Source organism: Impatiens glandulifera, chromosome 3 (assembly GCF_907164915.1).
Source record: "Impatiens glandulifera chromosome 3, dImpGla2.1, whole genome shotgun sequence".
Lineage (NCBI taxonomy): Eukaryota > Viridiplantae > Streptophyta > Magnoliopsida > Ericales > Balsaminaceae > Impatiens > Impatiens glandulifera.
This window is the reverse complement of record NC_061864.1, coordinates 2,173,102-2,190,373: the sequence shown is the minus strand read 5'-3', so window position 1 is coordinate 2,190,373 and position 17,272 is coordinate 2,173,102. Positions and strand designations below refer to the sequence as shown.

The window sequence follows — 17,272 nt, the reverse complement described above, 5'->3', positions numbered from 1 at the left end:
GACACGAAGTGTCATTTTATAATTAAATTAAAATTCTCAAATTCTATCAATATTATTTTTCAATTTTTTTAAACCTATCTTATATATATGATTTATATTATAATTTAAGATTAATTATTAAAATATTTTTATTTTTTTGTAAAAATATTATTTTATTAATATTAATAAATTACCTAATTTAAAATAAAATAAATATATATGTATATATTTTATTAAAATATTATTTAGTCTAATAAATAAATTATATAATTTCATTTTATAATTATAACTTCTTTTACTTTTCACTTTACTGTAATTGATTAATGTTATTTGTTGTCTTAAAGTTCTTGCAGTCAAACCACTGTAAAGAATATTTTAATTATTATTTTTCTTAATGCTATAGAAATATTTATTTTTGTAAAAGAATATTATTTGAATCAAACAAGCTTAATTAGATCGATCAAAATCACGTGTGATCCATGGAAAATCGAGGATACTTTTATCTTGAATTCTGGATTATTTTTTATTTAATATTTTCTTGAAATCCGGATTCTTCTTCAAAATTGACTTCGCTGGAAAGCTAGACGCAGGCCATTGAAATTACGACGCAGTTGACGCTCCAACAACGCCGGCAAGTGTAAATCTCTCTCCCTCTCTCTCTACCGTCTCTACTTCAGATTATCATATACTTAAAGTTCTAGTTGAATTTTATCCAGTACCGGAGCTTCAGCACTGAGGAGAACAACTAGGAAAACTGAGCTCGATTGGTTGCAGTTTTCTGGATCCGTCACATCCGGTTCTTCGTCAGCCGATCTCTCTGTTTCATTATATCTGGGAAAAGTAGTGAGGATGTCGGTCAGTAATCTGTCTACTTCCTTTCTCTTTGCCATTTCATTTCCTTTTGTGCTTAGTTAGTTATCAAGGGATTACTTTATATCTATCTATTACTGTTTTCTGTGCTGGTTTGGATATGCGTCTTTCAAATTTACTAAAGGATTAAAGATTAGACTACTAATTTCTTGTTTTCATCAATGAACGCTACTAGGTTAATGTTCCCTGGATTATTTTAATTTGCTATTTCTGAGCGATAGTTTTACAAGAACAGACTGTAGGTTCAATTGCAGCTGTTGTTCCCACTTTACAATTAGAATGTGAAAAGGGGGATATATAATTTGAATGTTTAGTTGCTAGAATTTAGGATCAAGGAATGGCAGAACTGATGGCTTTTCTACAGGGGGGTGAAAGGTGAAGTGTAACATAAGTGAGCACTCTTTGATTTATGCTGGATTTGATTTAATGAAGATCTATGACCTGTATTCCAGGGTACTTCTTTTGTAAGCATGTAGTGGCTTCATGCTTATGGTTTCACTATAACTAAGTATGTAGAAAAGGCTCCTTTGCAGCTCTAATTTATGGTGGAACAGAGTTGAGAGGCTTGAAACAAATATATGATTTGCCTAAAGAAAATGTTATACACTTGCTTGAAAAGAATATGATGCATGAAACTTTTTCACCACACTGATGCGAGTGACATTTCATACGGATCTCCTAATCGTCAAATATGGACATATAACGTTCATTTAGTATTATATCTAATATGATGGTTCGGTTTTCATTAACTTCCCATAAATAATGTGGAAACCACTCAACGCACAAGTTCTTCCCTTGTGTGGTTCCCCAGTTTACTTCTTTTTTTCTTTTGTGACCCCAGTTTATTTTTGAATGGTTAGCACTACCCCCACAGTCATGATCCTATTTAAATTAGAGCGTTCTTAGTGTGAATTGACATGATCCCCTTTAAATAAAGAGTGTTCTTATTGAGATTTGAACCCGAGACCTTTGGACCTTTGGTCTCTTAGGGCTTCTTTTGCTAATGAATGTACTTGTGCTATCACTTGGATTTTTCTTTTGATTATCTTTATATGTTGAGAAATCAAATACTATTGCACTGATGTAGTTACCATGTATGTTGAAGATCGTTCTCTTAATCGATACTATTTATAATTGATCACGCCTATAAGCGAAGACTAATATCTTATACAATCTTCAACAAGTGAGATTGAAGTTATTTTGAGTATTCTTTTTGTAAAGAAAAATACTGTTTGCTTTATACAAAGTACATATTTTAACAATACAGGCTTCAGGTGTTATAATAAATGTGAATGACTCTAAATGCTTCTGTGTGAATACTGGATTGCTGCAGGTAAGAACTGCCAAAGTCAGTAATGTTTCTTTAGGGGCTACAATGCAAGACATACACGAGTTCTTCTCTTTCTCTGGCGATATTGACTATGTTGAATTCAAGAGGTTGTCGTTTAAAAGGGTTTCATCTTTCCTTTTCTTGTTATGCTTCTTGTATGACCCAGTTTTTCTGTATGTTCTTACAGTGACAGTGAGCGTTCCCAAATTGCATTTGTTACCTTCAAGGATGCTCAAGGAGCAGAGACTGCTGTCCTACTTTCGGTGATTCTACATCTTGTTACAATCTTTTTGAATCTAAACCTTCACTGAGGCCTTGTTTGATAACCCCTTTATCCCATCATCATTCAAATATCAATCCAAATACTAAATTATCTTTACTATAATTTTTTATAACATTATAATATAAAATTAATAAGTTCATTTGTCATTTTACTCACTCAAATAACCCACTTCTTACATCAGATAAGACTTTTTTCAAATAACCCTACTCAAACAATGCCTATGGTTCTAGGATAGGATCTCCATCGTCGGGATCTAATCGGTTCCTACTTCAAATATCTCTTGTTTTACATTGTGGATATAAACATGACTTCATTAGATGCCATAATCTCTTTTTTGAGAAATTTCTTTTAGATGCCATGATCTTCATTTTCCTTTGAGTGCTGAAATTATGGAATTTTCAATGGAAGGCTGTCTTGATATGTATATATATTATATATGAACTTTACTGCAAAATATGGAAATTTGTCTGTCTCTTAACAAAGCTTTATTTGTTCTCAGGGAGCAACAATAGTGGATCAATCTGTGATAGTAACTTTGGATCCAGATTATCAGCTTCCACCTGCTGCCTTAGCACCACAACCTGTTGTAAGTACTTGCAGAAAAAATATTTTCCTTCAAACATAGTGATCCACGTTGGATTGTAATTTGTAATGATCCAATAATGATTTAGAAAGAAAAAAAAAAGCTTATACAAAATGAAAAAAATTAAACTATAATTCATAAACCAAATAAAACATTAAAAATGACATTCACCAAACAAAAGCAAAATCAGTTTGAGTTAATTTTTGACAAATTTTCAATGTGAAGGTGAATCTTTGATAACAATGTTATACTCTACTACTGGGTTTGTGCAGAAAACGGAACAAAAAGCTCCAGATGTTGCTGGATCTGGGGATGCGGCTGGGTCTGGATCAGCACTTCGCAAAGCTGAAGATGTAGTGACTGGCATGCTAGCAAAAGGGTTTGTCTTAGGAAAAGATGTTGTGGGCAAAGCAAAGTCCTTCGACGAAAAGCACCAGTTGACTTCCACTGCCACATCAAAGGTTGTTTCTCTGGACAAAAAGATCGGTCTGACCGATAAAATAAGCATTGGGACTTCTGTTGTGAGCGACAAGGTGCGGGAAGTAGATCAGAAATTTCAGGTTTCCGAGAAAGCCAAATCAGCTTTTTCAGCTGCTGAGGAGAAAGTCAGTAGCGCTGGATCGGCGATAATGAAGAACCGTTACGTATTCACGAGTGCATCTTGGGTGACTGGTGCTTTCAATAAAGTGGCCAAGGCTGCTGGAGAAGTTGGCCAGAAAACAAAAGAGAAGGTGGAGAAGTCGGAAGACAAGGATAGGCAGAAAATGGTGGGCGATTATGCACAAGTTCATTTGTCTGAGTAAGAGCCTAAAACATTTCATTTTTCTATTATTATCATTGTTCAATTAATGTCATATGTTTATTAGATATACTGTATTATGTTATGCGAGTCTAATATGATTGATGCTGGCTGCTGCTGCCCGTCAATGTAGAACTCAATTAAACTCGTCATATATAAGTCTATGAAAGTAAGAATTCTGAAGACCTTAGGCCCTGTTTTATCTAGTGTTATTTGAACATCCCAGCAGTTATTTCCAAATATCTTTGTTTGACAGAGCTATAAAAAATAAGGTTACTTATAGTTGGTTATTTGGGTAAAATGACATTAGGGTTCTAAATATATCATTATTATTTTTTTAATAAAAAGTATTTTGTTTTGACCTTGTGCGCTTCCTAAGATGAGACTACCCTTAAACATTTATATTGGGAGGTATTGGCAATATCTGTAGTGATTCTCATGAAAAACTTTCATTGATTCCATGCATTTTAAGACACTTATCTGCATAGGATATTTTTGGTATAGGCTACATCATTTTGACATTTGATTGAAATGAAAAGGATATGAGAAAGTAAGGCGATTTACAAATATCTCTTTACTTGTATAGTGATGAAATTAGTACAAATTATAGTGATGAAAGGGTAGGTGACTAGATATCTAGAAGGGGGCTACCTTCCTTGGCTAGTACGAAAATACCACCATCCCCTCTAGAGATGCGGAAATCGTTATCCAAATAAGTGGTGAGAAGCCAAGATTCGGACCGCTGGCCACCAGGGATTTGAACCTTGATGGGCGGCTGACCAGAGATTGCCCGAGCAATGCCAGCAACAGCCTCCTGAAGAGGACCAATAATTGAAGACTGTTGCAATGGTAATAAGCTTATCTTTTGTCCAAATATATCTACATTCTCTGGGACATCAACTTTTGTCTTTATCTCTGGTGGCTTAAACACTCCTTCCTTGAATTCAACCTGTCAAAAAGAAAAGAAAAGAAAACATTGTTGTTGTATTAGGATTTGGTGATATGATTGACAAATTGTTGATTGGAGTATTCATAACACCTGGATTCTTGATGGAGAGCGGATATCAAAGTTGGCTGTAGCACTGAAGGAAAGACTAACAAATGGATTGGAGAATGTAACCGAGTTTTCAATAGTGAGGTTATTTGTGTTAATTAGTTGAGATATCTTGTCAACTTTCAATAAAGGAGTACTACCAGCTGCCAGTATAGGCAAGAGCTCAGAAAAAGCTGTGTACCTGTTTCATAATTCCATTCCATTACATTACATAATTGCCACCACAAGAGAAAAAAAAGACTAAAGTTTTAGTGAACTCACAGTAATACCCAGTTGCCATCAAGTAACTCCGGTGACTCGGACGGTGCCGGAGTTGGATTGGCCGCCTCTAACTGACTAATAAGCTCCGACGCTTCTGCTCTAACCTCTGCTGAAGCCCGGAAACCTAAATCCACCCCGTAAAGGGTATCCACTAAACATCTCTTTAGCTCCTCAAGCAGCAGCTTGGCCTTTTTGGTTTCATCTTCTTTTAGGTCATTGTCGGCGGCGGCAGGAGGAACAGTACTGTCGTCTCCCCACTCGTCCTCATTTAATGTAGGATCGGTACTAGGAAGCTTGGTGGAGGGTTCTGTTTCAAGCACAGCTATCTCTCCCCATTCGTCGACAACTCCCGAGCGAGTTTCCTCCGATGAGGAGGAATTGTCATTAGCGGAAGATTGCCACTCGTCTTCGTTTATAGGTGGGTCAGTCTCTGGTAGCTTAGTGGTGGAGGAGTCAGGTTCAGGACCGGACTTCTCTCCCCATTCGTCGGTGATTTGGGAGGGAGGTCCGTTTAATTTGTCGTCGGAGTCGCCGGAGAAGGTGAAAGATGAGCGGATGGATGATGAGTTGCGGGAAGAGGAGGAGGAGGTGTGGAGGAGAGGGAATTTGAGAGAATGAGTTCTCCGGGAACAACTGAGGGGAAGTGTGGCTGTTGTTGTTGTGGTTCTAGAAAGAAGGAAAGAGGGAGTTAGAAGATGAGCGGCCATGGATTTCATATTTGAGATAGAGAGAGAGAGAGAAAGAAAGAAACAAAGAAAGGAACAAGGGACGGATACTTTTTTATTTGAGTTCTCTCTCTCACACAAGCACATACTTTATTTATATATTAATTTTCAATAAATAATTATCATTGAAACCTAACGAACGGAAGGAAACAAATGACATAAAAAAAGATGACCAGAGACTTCTTTTGTTTCTTTTCCTTAAGTCATAATAGAAATATCTTCAAATTTATTTATCTTTTTTTTAACATCAGGTTTTAGGGTCACATCCAAAACTAAAATTAGGTTCAATATTTTTTTAATTATCAAATATTATAATGATATTTATTGTCATGTAGGTTTTATAAGTTTTTATTCTTTTATGAACTATTATCCATAATAGAGCTAACGAATTAGGTACCTCTGGTCTTGCCTCCCAAATGAAAGGTCTTCGACCGAACTTGTTAGTCTTGCCTTCACTATTTCCTTTGTTGAAATGAAAGGTTTTCGACTCAAACTTGTTAGTCTTGCCTCTTCTCCCTTTCCTTTGTCGAATGTCCCCAATTTCGACTTGTTGTCCGCCTACAATCGTGCAAAAAGAGCGACTTTTTCAAAACAATTTTTTTTTACGAAAATTTGAGTCTAACTTCTTTTTATAAAGTGTTAATGGACTTGGTTCCAGTGTAAATTTTGTTATAAATTTATTATTAACTTGAGGTACATTAATGCATAGAATTATTTAAATTAAACTGTTATTTGTTTCATATTTTTGTATTGTTTATGTTTAAACCATTTTAAAAAAAAATAAATTAATCTGTTAGTAAATATATCAATAGACTTGATTAAAAAGTGGTTTTATCAATATGTACGTGTATTTTTCAGGTCGTTCATACGGTTCCGCCATATGTATTTAGCCTCGTTTTTGTTTCTTAATAAAGTTTAAGGGGACAAAAATTGTAAAGAACAAAAAAAATGTAGAAAGCTAACGATACAATAGTAATAAATAGAAAATTTGAAAAAAAATAAGTTATATATTTTTTTAATAATTAGATAAATAAATAGTTAAAATTAATATAAAAGTACATACAAAAAAATATATAACAGATTTTACATTAAAAAGTAGTCACATTACACTTATATATTTTATTCTATTAGACAAGTTTAAAATGTTAAAATTAATAAACATTTATTTTACCTAATTTTTTGAATATATTTATCATTATTTCAATCTCTAAAATATTCACCCACATATTAATATATGAAAGTTATTATTTTAATCCTTATAATATAATCATAGTACTTAGAAAAATTGTTTAAAAATTATTTATAACTGAACAAAAAATTAAAAATAATTTGTGGATGTATTTTTTATTAATTTTTTTTTTATCTAATTAGTTATATTTTTATACCAAAATAAATATATTTTTTCTTTTTGTTTTTTTTAAATTAATTGGGATAATATAATGAAAAAATATTAATTTTAAAATAATATTGTTTTTGTTAATTGAAAAATTATTTATATATTTAAGAAAACTCCGTGTTGGTTGGGAAACTATATAAATACAAGACTGGTTTTCCCTACTTGCGTATACCCAACAACGCTGCTCTTCCTCTTTTCTTCTTATAACCTAATTTTTTTAATATGTTTATCATTATTTCAATCTCAAATATATTCACCCACATATATGATATATGTGAACGTTATTATTTTAATCCTTATAATATAAACTAGAGGGTTTGAAATATTAATTATTTAATCATGGTATCACTTGTAATTTTTTATGTAATTTTTTTGTTTAATTTATTATTTTATGAATACAATATATTTAATCATTTTATTTAAAAATATAATGAATAAAAATAATAATTATATAAATAATAGATATGAAGAAAGAATATATAAAAATTAATAATTTTTCAAATTTACGTGACACGAAAAATGTCTAAACTAAAAAGTAATAATTTTCAATAAATTATTTAAAAACTAGAATAAAAATCATATATTATTTTTAATATATATATATATATATATATATATATTCCACATTAAAAAATAAAAAAAATAGTTTGTTGATGTATTTTTTTATTAAAACTAATTAATTATATTTTTATACTAAACAAAAATATTTTTATTTTTGTTTGTTTAGTTTGACAAATTTTAAAATAAATTTGTGTTTCTTAACTGATAAATTGATATATAATATATTATATAATATTAAGATATCGCGTTAACTTAAAGCTTTAACTATATTTAATAGTAAGAAATTAAATTATCAGGTAAATCATCATATTAAATATTAATATAAATATAAAAAATAATATTCATACAAAATTAAAATATACAATTATGGGATGCAAAAATAAGAATACATTTGGTAATTTGTGTAGATGAATTTGGCACGATTTTGTTTTCGGTTGAATTACTTTTTTTTTAGTTTAATTGTATATTTATATTTTGTAATTTATATTATTTTTTTAAAAATATTAGATATATTATAAATAATATTTAATAATATATATTTGTTAATTTAAAATTTAAAATTATAATTTGTATAAATTATTTTTTAAAATTATTTTAAATTATATATTTATTAATTTAAAAATAGACTCTTAAAATACTTTATATTGTTATAATAAATAATATATTTCTAAATATATATATATATATATATATATAAGACATCCTGGCTTGCATCCGGCGAATTATATTCTTCTTGCGTATTTGTGATCAAGGATATGCGGATTTCTTTCTTTGTTACCGGGGTTAGTTTTTAGGTAGGAGATGACGTCGGTTGTTCTATCCCTGGATCAAGGAAGGATCATAGATATAATTAAAGCCAGTAGTCTATTCCCGGTACCGTTTTCAATCCGACCGTTCGTTCTTATAACTATTTACCCTAGGTCTTTCCATATGTTGGTTTTCAATTATTTCCGATTTGATCCCGATACAATAATTTGCTTTTCTTCGTGTAAGTGGGGGTGAAAAACTGGATATGAAATCTTGATTCTCGTTACGGTGGGCGGGCAAGATGTCCTTTTTTATGTTATTTTTTTATATTAGGGTTAACTAACGGGAAGAAGATAATTTATTTTTCCTTGGCGGTGGTGATGTGTTCTTATTGGCGTAGGATTAATTTTTCCTTGTCAATGTTGAAGCCTGGCTAGATAGATACTCAGTTGGGCTGATGGATGGATGGATGGATGAAAATAAAAGCACGGTTCTGGTTATGGGTGTCTTTGGATTTATTCACCCTTGATATATTTGTTTGTGTTAAAGATATGATCTGTTCTTATTGATAGGATGATTTTTCTTTGGATTGTAGAGTGGTGAATATTCAACAGACAATCTATTTGGATGAAATATTAACTAACAATCTTCAGCGACTTCTGGTTATGGGGTGTCTTTTAATTTCTTCCCCTTGATATATTTTTTTATGTTGTGTTATGACTAAGAATAATACCATAACGTAGATGAATGTGATGATGTGCTCTTATTTTCCTTGGTACGTAGGATGTATGAATCCAAGTGGAGATATGCCTGTTGCAGTTTCCAGTCAGTTTTTTTGGTTATTGTGATATTCAAATACATTCATTCTTGAGTTCCATCTTTTGTGTTAACTTCATCATTACACTGTGAAAATATAATTGGCTCCTTCCTTGTGTTGTTAGGACACGGCAGATGCGATCTTCAATTCATCTAATAATCGGCCATGAAGTTGGATCTAATAATCAGTCTATGAGATGTTATCTGGTTTTGGTTTCCCTGATCTTCAAATAGTCTTTGAGCTCATTTTTTGTGTTATTTCCCCCACAAAAAAAGTCAATCACGTAAAATATAATTTTTCACTTGTGTTTTTAGGATTGAATGATGAATGAATGATGAGACCTCCATGAGTGGATCTAACTATCTTTCAACCAAATTATCCGGTTTGCTTACAATCTTCAAACAGAGTCCTTAAAACTTCTCCTTTTATGTTATTTCATCACTAACTTGTGGTAAACTATTTTTTGCTCTCATGTTTTTCATGATCTCTCAAATGTTGGATATTCTCTCTTCTATTTTGTACCTTTGCTACTGAGCTGGTTACTGTCATTTTGTGCTGTTCCAAGGTAATTTCAGGGATAATGCTCTCTTTACTTTGGCCTAACTTCACCTATTTATCAGAATGAATGCTTCTTAATTTTACTTTTTTAGACAGTTTGGTGGATGCCATTGCACTTGGTTATTACGGTATCATTTTTTTTTGACAATGACTCTTGGCTTTTGATGTTGATTTTGCATTTGTCTTTACCAATTATTTTGATAATATATAGATAGCATTGGATAACTATGATAGCCTCTTCTGCTGTTGACTTTGATACTACTACCACCTGGTGTAGTAACTTCTTTCATGTTTATTGAGTTCTATGTTCCTTCACTGCTTTGGAGCTTGCTACTGTTCCTTGTATCTTTGTCTAGCGTTTCTCAACAATTTTTGGACAACTTGGTAGATGCCTTTAATGTTGGTTATCATGGATGAGGTCACTTACATATCGGTGGTTCTTTCGCACAACATAACATTCACTAGGGTGCCTGTATGTTCTTTCACCCTGTTGACTAGGTAGGGACTTCCTCTCTTAGGAGAACTATGATGTTATAATAGCCCGCAAGGTATATACATGTAAGTTCTTCCCTTCTATTTTGCTAGCTATTCATTTTCCTTTCTATCCAAGTGTTGTTCTAGGGCAATTTGAGGAAGGCTACCAACACTCGGTGAACACTTTGGTTCGATCCCTAATCTTGTACCTTTACTGGAATGCTTCTTGATATCCATGCAGTTGGTTGGTTGGTGTCATGAAATTCCCTGCTTTCCCAAGTTTGATGATCTAGTTGGCAACATTGACATTCATTCCATTTGTGCACATGCTATATTGATGGAACGGACAAGGTTTTGCCTCAATTTGAATTCATCAAGTCTTTGGCTCAATAATGCTTTTTGATAAGTGCATTCAGTTGTCCTTTTCAATTACGGTGGCAGCTTTGGTTATATTCTTCACTGCTAAATATATGATTTATATGGTGGTTGGACCTTCACAATCTATTGTTTGTCATGGATTTCTCTTTCATAATACTAGGTCTGCAAGAGTGTTAATGATGTTCTATTTGATATGAATCAACTGGTGAATGGGTAGCTGTTAGAAGAAGCTTCTTCAATGTATTTAAATTATTGCTATTAGAAGTAACTAATAATGTTGTTTCAATTTTTTTCTCTCAGAATTCATAATCTTCTATGTATGATATTCTCATTTTGTGAGATGATGAATTTCTATCCTTTTTGTCTTTTTCCTGGAAACAGTTTCTTCTAGTTTCTAATGTTCGAATTTTTTTTCTTCAATTTTCTAATGTTAATTGTATTTGCATTAACAATTAACAGTAGAGGCTTAACCTAACTTTTTTTTGTACTTGTAATAATAACAGAAAATATATGAATAGTTATGTATGTTACAAAGAAAACATAAACAATTTGTAGTTGAACAAAAAATGATTCTTAAATCTGTTTGTGTATGTCAATATTTTTATTATTGTAAGAGGGAAAAGCAGACAATAATATGTGGGTGGGGCTGTTAGAAGATATGCCTGTTGCAGGTTCCAATCAGTTTTGGTTATTGTGATATTCAAATACATTCATTCTTGTGTTCCATCTTTTGTGTTTAACTTCATCATTATATTGTAAAATATAATTGGCTCCTTGCGTTGTTAGGATGGCAGATGCGATCTTCAATTCATCTAATAATCGGCTATCCAGTTGGATCTATAATCAGTCTATGATGATGTTATCTGGTTTTGGTTTCCCTGATCTCCAAATGGTTATTGAGCACATTATTTTGTGTTATTTCCCCACAAAAAAGTCTATCATGTAAAATATATTTTTTCACTTGTGTTTTTAGGATTGATGAATGATGCGACCTCCATGAGTGGATCTAACAATGGTTCAACCAAATTATCCGGTTTGGTTCAGGTCTTCAAATTGAGTCCTTAAAAGTTTAACTTGTGTTATTTCATTATTAATTTAAGGCAAAATATAATTTGCTCTCATGTTTTTCACGATCTCTCAAAAGATGGATATTCTCTCTTCTATTTTGTACCTTTGCTATTGAGCTGGTTACTGTCATTTTGTTTTTCATTTAGTGTTGTACTAAGGTAATTTGAGGGATAATACTCTCTTTTCTTTGGCCTAATTTCACCTATTTATCAGAATGCTTCTTGATTTTATTTTTTAGACAGTTTGGTGGATGCCACTGCACTTGATTATTACGGTATCATTTTTTTGACAGTGACTCTTGGCTTTTTATGTTGATTTTGCAATTGTCTGCACCAATTACTTTAATAATATATAGCATTGAATAACTATGATAGCCTCTTCTGTTGACTTTGATGCTACTACAACCTGGTGTAGTAAGTTCTTTCATGCTTATTGAGTGCTATGTTCCTTCACTGCTTTGAAGCTAGCTACTGTCCCTTGTATCTTTGTCTAGCGTTTCTCAATTTTTGGACAACTTGGTAGATGCCTTTAATATTGGTTATCATGGATGAGCTCATTTACATCTCGGTGGAGTGGTCAATATTCAAGGCTGGCTAGATACTGAATTGGGCTGATTGACGGATGGTAATAAAAACAGACTTCTGTTTATGTGTGTCTTTGTATTTATTCACCCTTGATATATTTGTTTGTGTATTTATTATGATACTAAATATTCTTAGCTCAGATATGATGTGTTCTTATTGACCTTGATAGGATGATTTTTTCTTTGGATCGTGGAGTGGTGCATATTCAGTAAAGAATCTATTTGGCTAATGGATGGATGAATATAAACTAACTACCTTAAGATTTCTTGTTATGTGGGTGTTTTTAATTTATTCCCCAATTATATATTTGTTTGTGTGATATGACTATGAATAATCCTTCATAAGGTAGGTGAGGATGTGTTCTTATTTAACCTTGGTAGGATTCATAGTTTCTTGGATTCTTGAGTGGAGATATGCCTGTTGCAGTTCCAGTCAGTTTTGGTTATTGTGATCTTCAAATACATTCATTCTTGAGTTCACATCTTTTGTGTTAACTTCATTATTATTTTCATATTTTGTAAAATATAATTGGCTCCTTTTGTTGTTAGGATGGCAGATACAATCTCCTTCAATTTATCTGATAATTGGCTAAGAAGTTTGATCTAATAATCAGTCTATGAAGTTATCTGGTTTTGGTTGTCCTGATCTTCATATAGTTATTGAGCTCATTTTGTGTGTGTTTTTCCCCATAAAATAGTCTATCATGTCAACTATAATTTTTCCCTTGTGTTTTTAGGATGGATGAATGATGTGTCCTCCATGAGTGGATCTAATAATCTTTAAACCAAATTATCCGGTTTGGTTACAATCTTCAAATAGAGTCCTTGAAAGTTCTCCTTTTAAGTTCTCCTTTTATGTTATTTCATCATTAACTTGTGATGAAATATAATTTACTCTCGTATTTTTAGGAGTGTGGATGCGATCTCTATATGTCCAAACCAATATTCTGTTTCGGTTGCCCTGGTCTTCAAATAGAGCCTCCCCTGTATTATTTCATCAATATTAGTCTGCATATAATGATTTCTTAGTGGTTCTATTCTTTTGTCCTTCTTATCTGATAAGTTTAGTATATGCAGATTGTTAATTATTCTATGGAAAATTTCTGATCTGACAGAGATGCATTTTATTGATAGATTGTCATCACCAACCTCTTTCTACCAACTTTTGTTATGGTTCCTCTTTCTATCAACTTTTGTTATGGTTATGCGGATTTCTTTCTTTATTATCGGGGTTAGCTTTTGGGGAAAAGATGACGTGTTTTTACTGGAATTATTGCTAGGTCGGTTGTTCTATTCCTGGATCAATGAGTGTAGATACAATTAAAGCCTCTTTCCCGAAACTGTTTTCAATCCACCCATAGTTCTAACTATTTACCCCAAGTCTTTCCATGGTTTTCATTTATTTCTTTTCGGATCACGATTTACCAATAAGGGAAGGAAGGAATAATTTGCTTTTCTTGGTGTAGGTGGTGAAAAATTGAAGATAAAATCTTGATTCTGGTTATGGTGGACTTGTAGTTTATTTTATAAAAATGTCGTTTTTATGTTATTTCTTTATGTTAGGGTTAACTAACAGGAAGAGGATAATTTTGTTTTGGGTGTCTTGGAAGGTTGACTTTTATGTTGGGATGATGGGCAATTTGGAAAAAGCAGGCATCTGTTATGGCAGTATTAAAATTTATTCTCTACTATTTTGTAATATAAAATTATGATTAGGGTTATAGGTAGGAGATGACTTGTTCTTATTTTCCGTAGGTTACCTTTCTGTTATATAACAGAGGAGTAGGAGTACTATTCAATTCTGGACACTCTATGGATGAACAATTGGATATAAAAGAACAGGCTTATCCGTCTATCTTTTAATTTGTTCACTTAGTAATTTTATTATGATTAGGAACGTTAATAGGTAAGCGTTAATGTGTTATTATTGACGTAGGATTCACTTTTCCTTGGATCGTGGAGTGGTCAATGTTCAAGCCTGGCTTGATACTGAATTGGGCTGTTTGACGGATGGTAATGAAAACAGGCTTCTGGTTATGGGTGTCTTTGAATTTATTCACCCTTGATATATTTGTTTGTGTATTTATTATGATAATAAATATTTCTTAGTTAAGATATGATGTGTTTTCATTGACCTTGATAGGATGATTTTTTCTTTGGATCGTGGAGTGGTGCATACTCAATAGACAGTCTATTTGGCTAATGGATGGATGAATATAAACTAACTACCTTAAGATTTATTGTTATGAGGGTGCCTTTTAATTTATTCCCCAATTATATATTTGTTTGTGTGATATGACTAAGAATAATACTTCATAAGGTAGGTGATGCTGTGTTCTTATTTAACCTTGGTAGGATTCACAGTTTCTTGGATTCTCGAGTGGAGATATGCCTGTTGCAGTTCCAGTCAGTTTTGGTTATTGTGATCTTCAAATACATTCATTCTTGAGTTCACATCTTTTGTGTTAACTTCATTATTATTTTGTGAAATATAATTGACTCCTTTTGCTTTTAGGATGGAAGATGCAATCTCCTTCAATTTATCTGATAATTGGCTAAGAAGTTATCTGGTTTTGGTTGCCCTGATCTTCATATAGTCATTGAGATTACTTTTTGTGTTATTTCCCCATAAAATAGTCTCATGTCAAATATTATTTTTCATTTGTGTTTTTAGGAATGATGAATGATGCGGCCTTCATGAGTGGATCTAACAATCGTTCAACCAAATTAGCCGATTTGGTTTCGGTCTTCAAATAGAGATCTTAAAAGTTCACCTTTTATGTTATTTCATCGTTAATTTATGGTAAATATACTTTGTTCCAGTGATTTTAGGAGTGATGATGTGATCTCTATATATCTAAACAAATTATCTCTTGTCCGTTGTCCTGGTCTTCTAATACAGCCTTCCTTTGTGGTATTTCATCAAGATTAATTAGTCTGTATAAAATATAATTATTTCTTTGTGCTACTATTCTTTCTTGTTGTCCCTCATAGGATGTCTTCTGTCCTTGGATAACGGAGAACCTAGGTTAAATTTTTGCTACTAGTCTTTGATATCTTCCCAATTTCAGCCTTTTAAGTATGTTCCCAGTTTAATTTACTACATACATAATGCGGATGTTTATTTATCCTAATTTTCGTTTGGAGATATTTTTGTAAGCTTAAGGTATAACATGTTTTCTGTCTTTGTTCCGTAGGCAGGTTACACATCTTTTTCATGTATTTTCTGCATATTATGATGATCAACCTTTTTATCAGGATTCTTTCTATTAGATCATAATGCTTTTTCAAAATATTCGAGTGACTAGTTTTTCTTGATGTTTTGGATTTTCTCTCTTCTATTTTGTACCGATATAGTGATTATTGGAGTATTTTCTCCCTGGTTTGAACTACCTCTTTCTACTGTCTTCCCTTCAACTTGCGAAATGTTCATTATTAGGGAGGCAGTGCATATGATATTTTTGCTCTCCTTGCAGTTTTAGGTGGTTATTTGGGTAGTCTCACTAATCTTTTGTGTTTGTCTAATAGAATTTCAATTGATAATAACTTTGTAAGTACTTTCTCATTTCATAAGTATTTCCTGTTGACGTTGTAGGAACTTTATTTTTAGAAACTTTTCCATATCCTAGCCTGAAAAAGTTAGCCTGCAAAAGCACCTGTAAGTTCTCACTTGTTATTGAAAAGCCATTTCCCTTTGTTTTTTTGTCTAATATTTTAATGTAGTTTGAGGGTAACGATGCATTCTTTATGATCTATTTAGTTTTGCTCCCTTAATCTTTTTCTTTAATAGAATGCTTCCCCATTTTTGGATGCTCTTGTACATGCTTTTGCAGTTGGTTATCATGGATTGTGTCATCTCCAACACGCCCACCCATTCCTGAATTCCAAATTGATTTGATAAGTGACATTGGAATTATATTTTTGTTCCCCCATTATTTAGTGCTTAGGAGGTACCTTTTAAGTTCTTCCTTGGACTTGACTTATAAGAACTTTCTCCATGGATATGTTTGATAATATACTCTGCAAGTCCATCCTTTGCTCTTGAGCTGGTTATGCCCTTTTGTTCTAAGGTAATTTGTGGGATAATACTATTCTCTTTGGTTTGGCCTCTAGTTTCACCTATTTATCGGAATGCTTCTTGATTTTATAGACAATTTGATGGATGCCATTGCACTTGGTTATTACGGATGGTATCGTTTTTATTTACGGTGCTTCTTGGCTTTTGACGTTGATATTGCATGTCTGCACCAATTACTTTGCCTTCTTGAGAAGACATTCCTCCTATATTTTTTTTATAGGAAACCAGCTTTGATAATATAGCCTTGGATAACTATGATAATATAACTAAGGATTGAAACCGCACCGCGAAAACCGAACCGAATTGCCCCGTTTGGGACGGTTTTTCCCCGAAACCGAACAAGGATGGGGCGGGGATGGTATTTGTGTCCCCCGACCCGTCCCGATTTCACCCCGTTTTCACCCCGATTTTGCCCCGAATACCATAAATATAATTAAATATATTAAATCATCAATATATTTATTTATTTACTATATTTTAGAAGAGTATTAAAATTATTTCTTTATAATAATATAAAATTTTAATACATTATAATATATATTATATTAGAAAATTCGTTTATATAATTTTATTGTATAATTTTTATTTATTTTTTTTAAATAAAAATTATTAACGGTGCCCCGCGGGATTCCCCGAAACCGAAAAAAACCGAACGGGGCGGGGATGGTAATTGTATTCCCCGCCCCATTGCCATCCCTAAATATAACCTCCGCCGTCGACTTTGATAT

The 17,272-nt window shown here is 32.4% G+C and overlaps 2 protein-coding genes and 1 long non-coding RNA gene across 3 annotated transcripts; 2 read left to right on the top strand and 1 right to left on the bottom strand.

Moving 5' to 3' along the window:
- The first annotated feature begins 464 nt into the window (after positions 1–464).
- On the top strand, positions 465–4,031 carry LOC124931933 (binding partner of ACD11 1). The gene is made up of 6 exons (XM_047472519.1): positions 465–616; positions 696–834; positions 2,183–2,286; positions 2,367–2,442; positions 2,962–3,048; positions 3,318–4,031. Exons 2-6 carry the CDS (start codon positions 829–831, stop codon positions 3,846–3,848), a joined length of 804 nt encoding a protein of 267 aa, XP_047328475.1. The 5' UTR covers positions 465–616; positions 696–828; the 3' UTR covers positions 3,849–4,031.
- A 243-nt stretch (positions 4,032–4,274) lies between these two features.
- LOC124931871 (probable plastid-lipid-associated protein 3, chloroplastic) lies at positions 4,275–5,948 on the bottom strand. Its single transcript, XM_047472446.1, has 3 exons — positions 5,160–5,948; positions 4,884–5,079; positions 4,275–4,793 (listed from the first exon to the last, which is right to left on the bottom strand). The coding sequence occupies exons 1-3, from the start codon at positions 5,873–5,875 to the stop codon at positions 4,473–4,475; spliced, it is 1,233 nt and encodes a 410-aa protein (XP_047328402.1). The 5' UTR covers positions 5,876–5,948; the 3' UTR covers positions 4,275–4,472.
- Positions 5,949–8,567: 2,619 nt separating this feature from the next.
- Positions 8,568–16,613, top strand: LOC124933054. The gene is made up of 2 exons (XR_007098809.1): positions 8,568–9,611; positions 9,720–16,613. It is a non-coding gene; the product is annotated as an uncharacterized LOC124933054 (long non-coding RNA).
- The last annotated feature ends 659 nt before the right edge of the window (positions 16,614–17,272 follow it).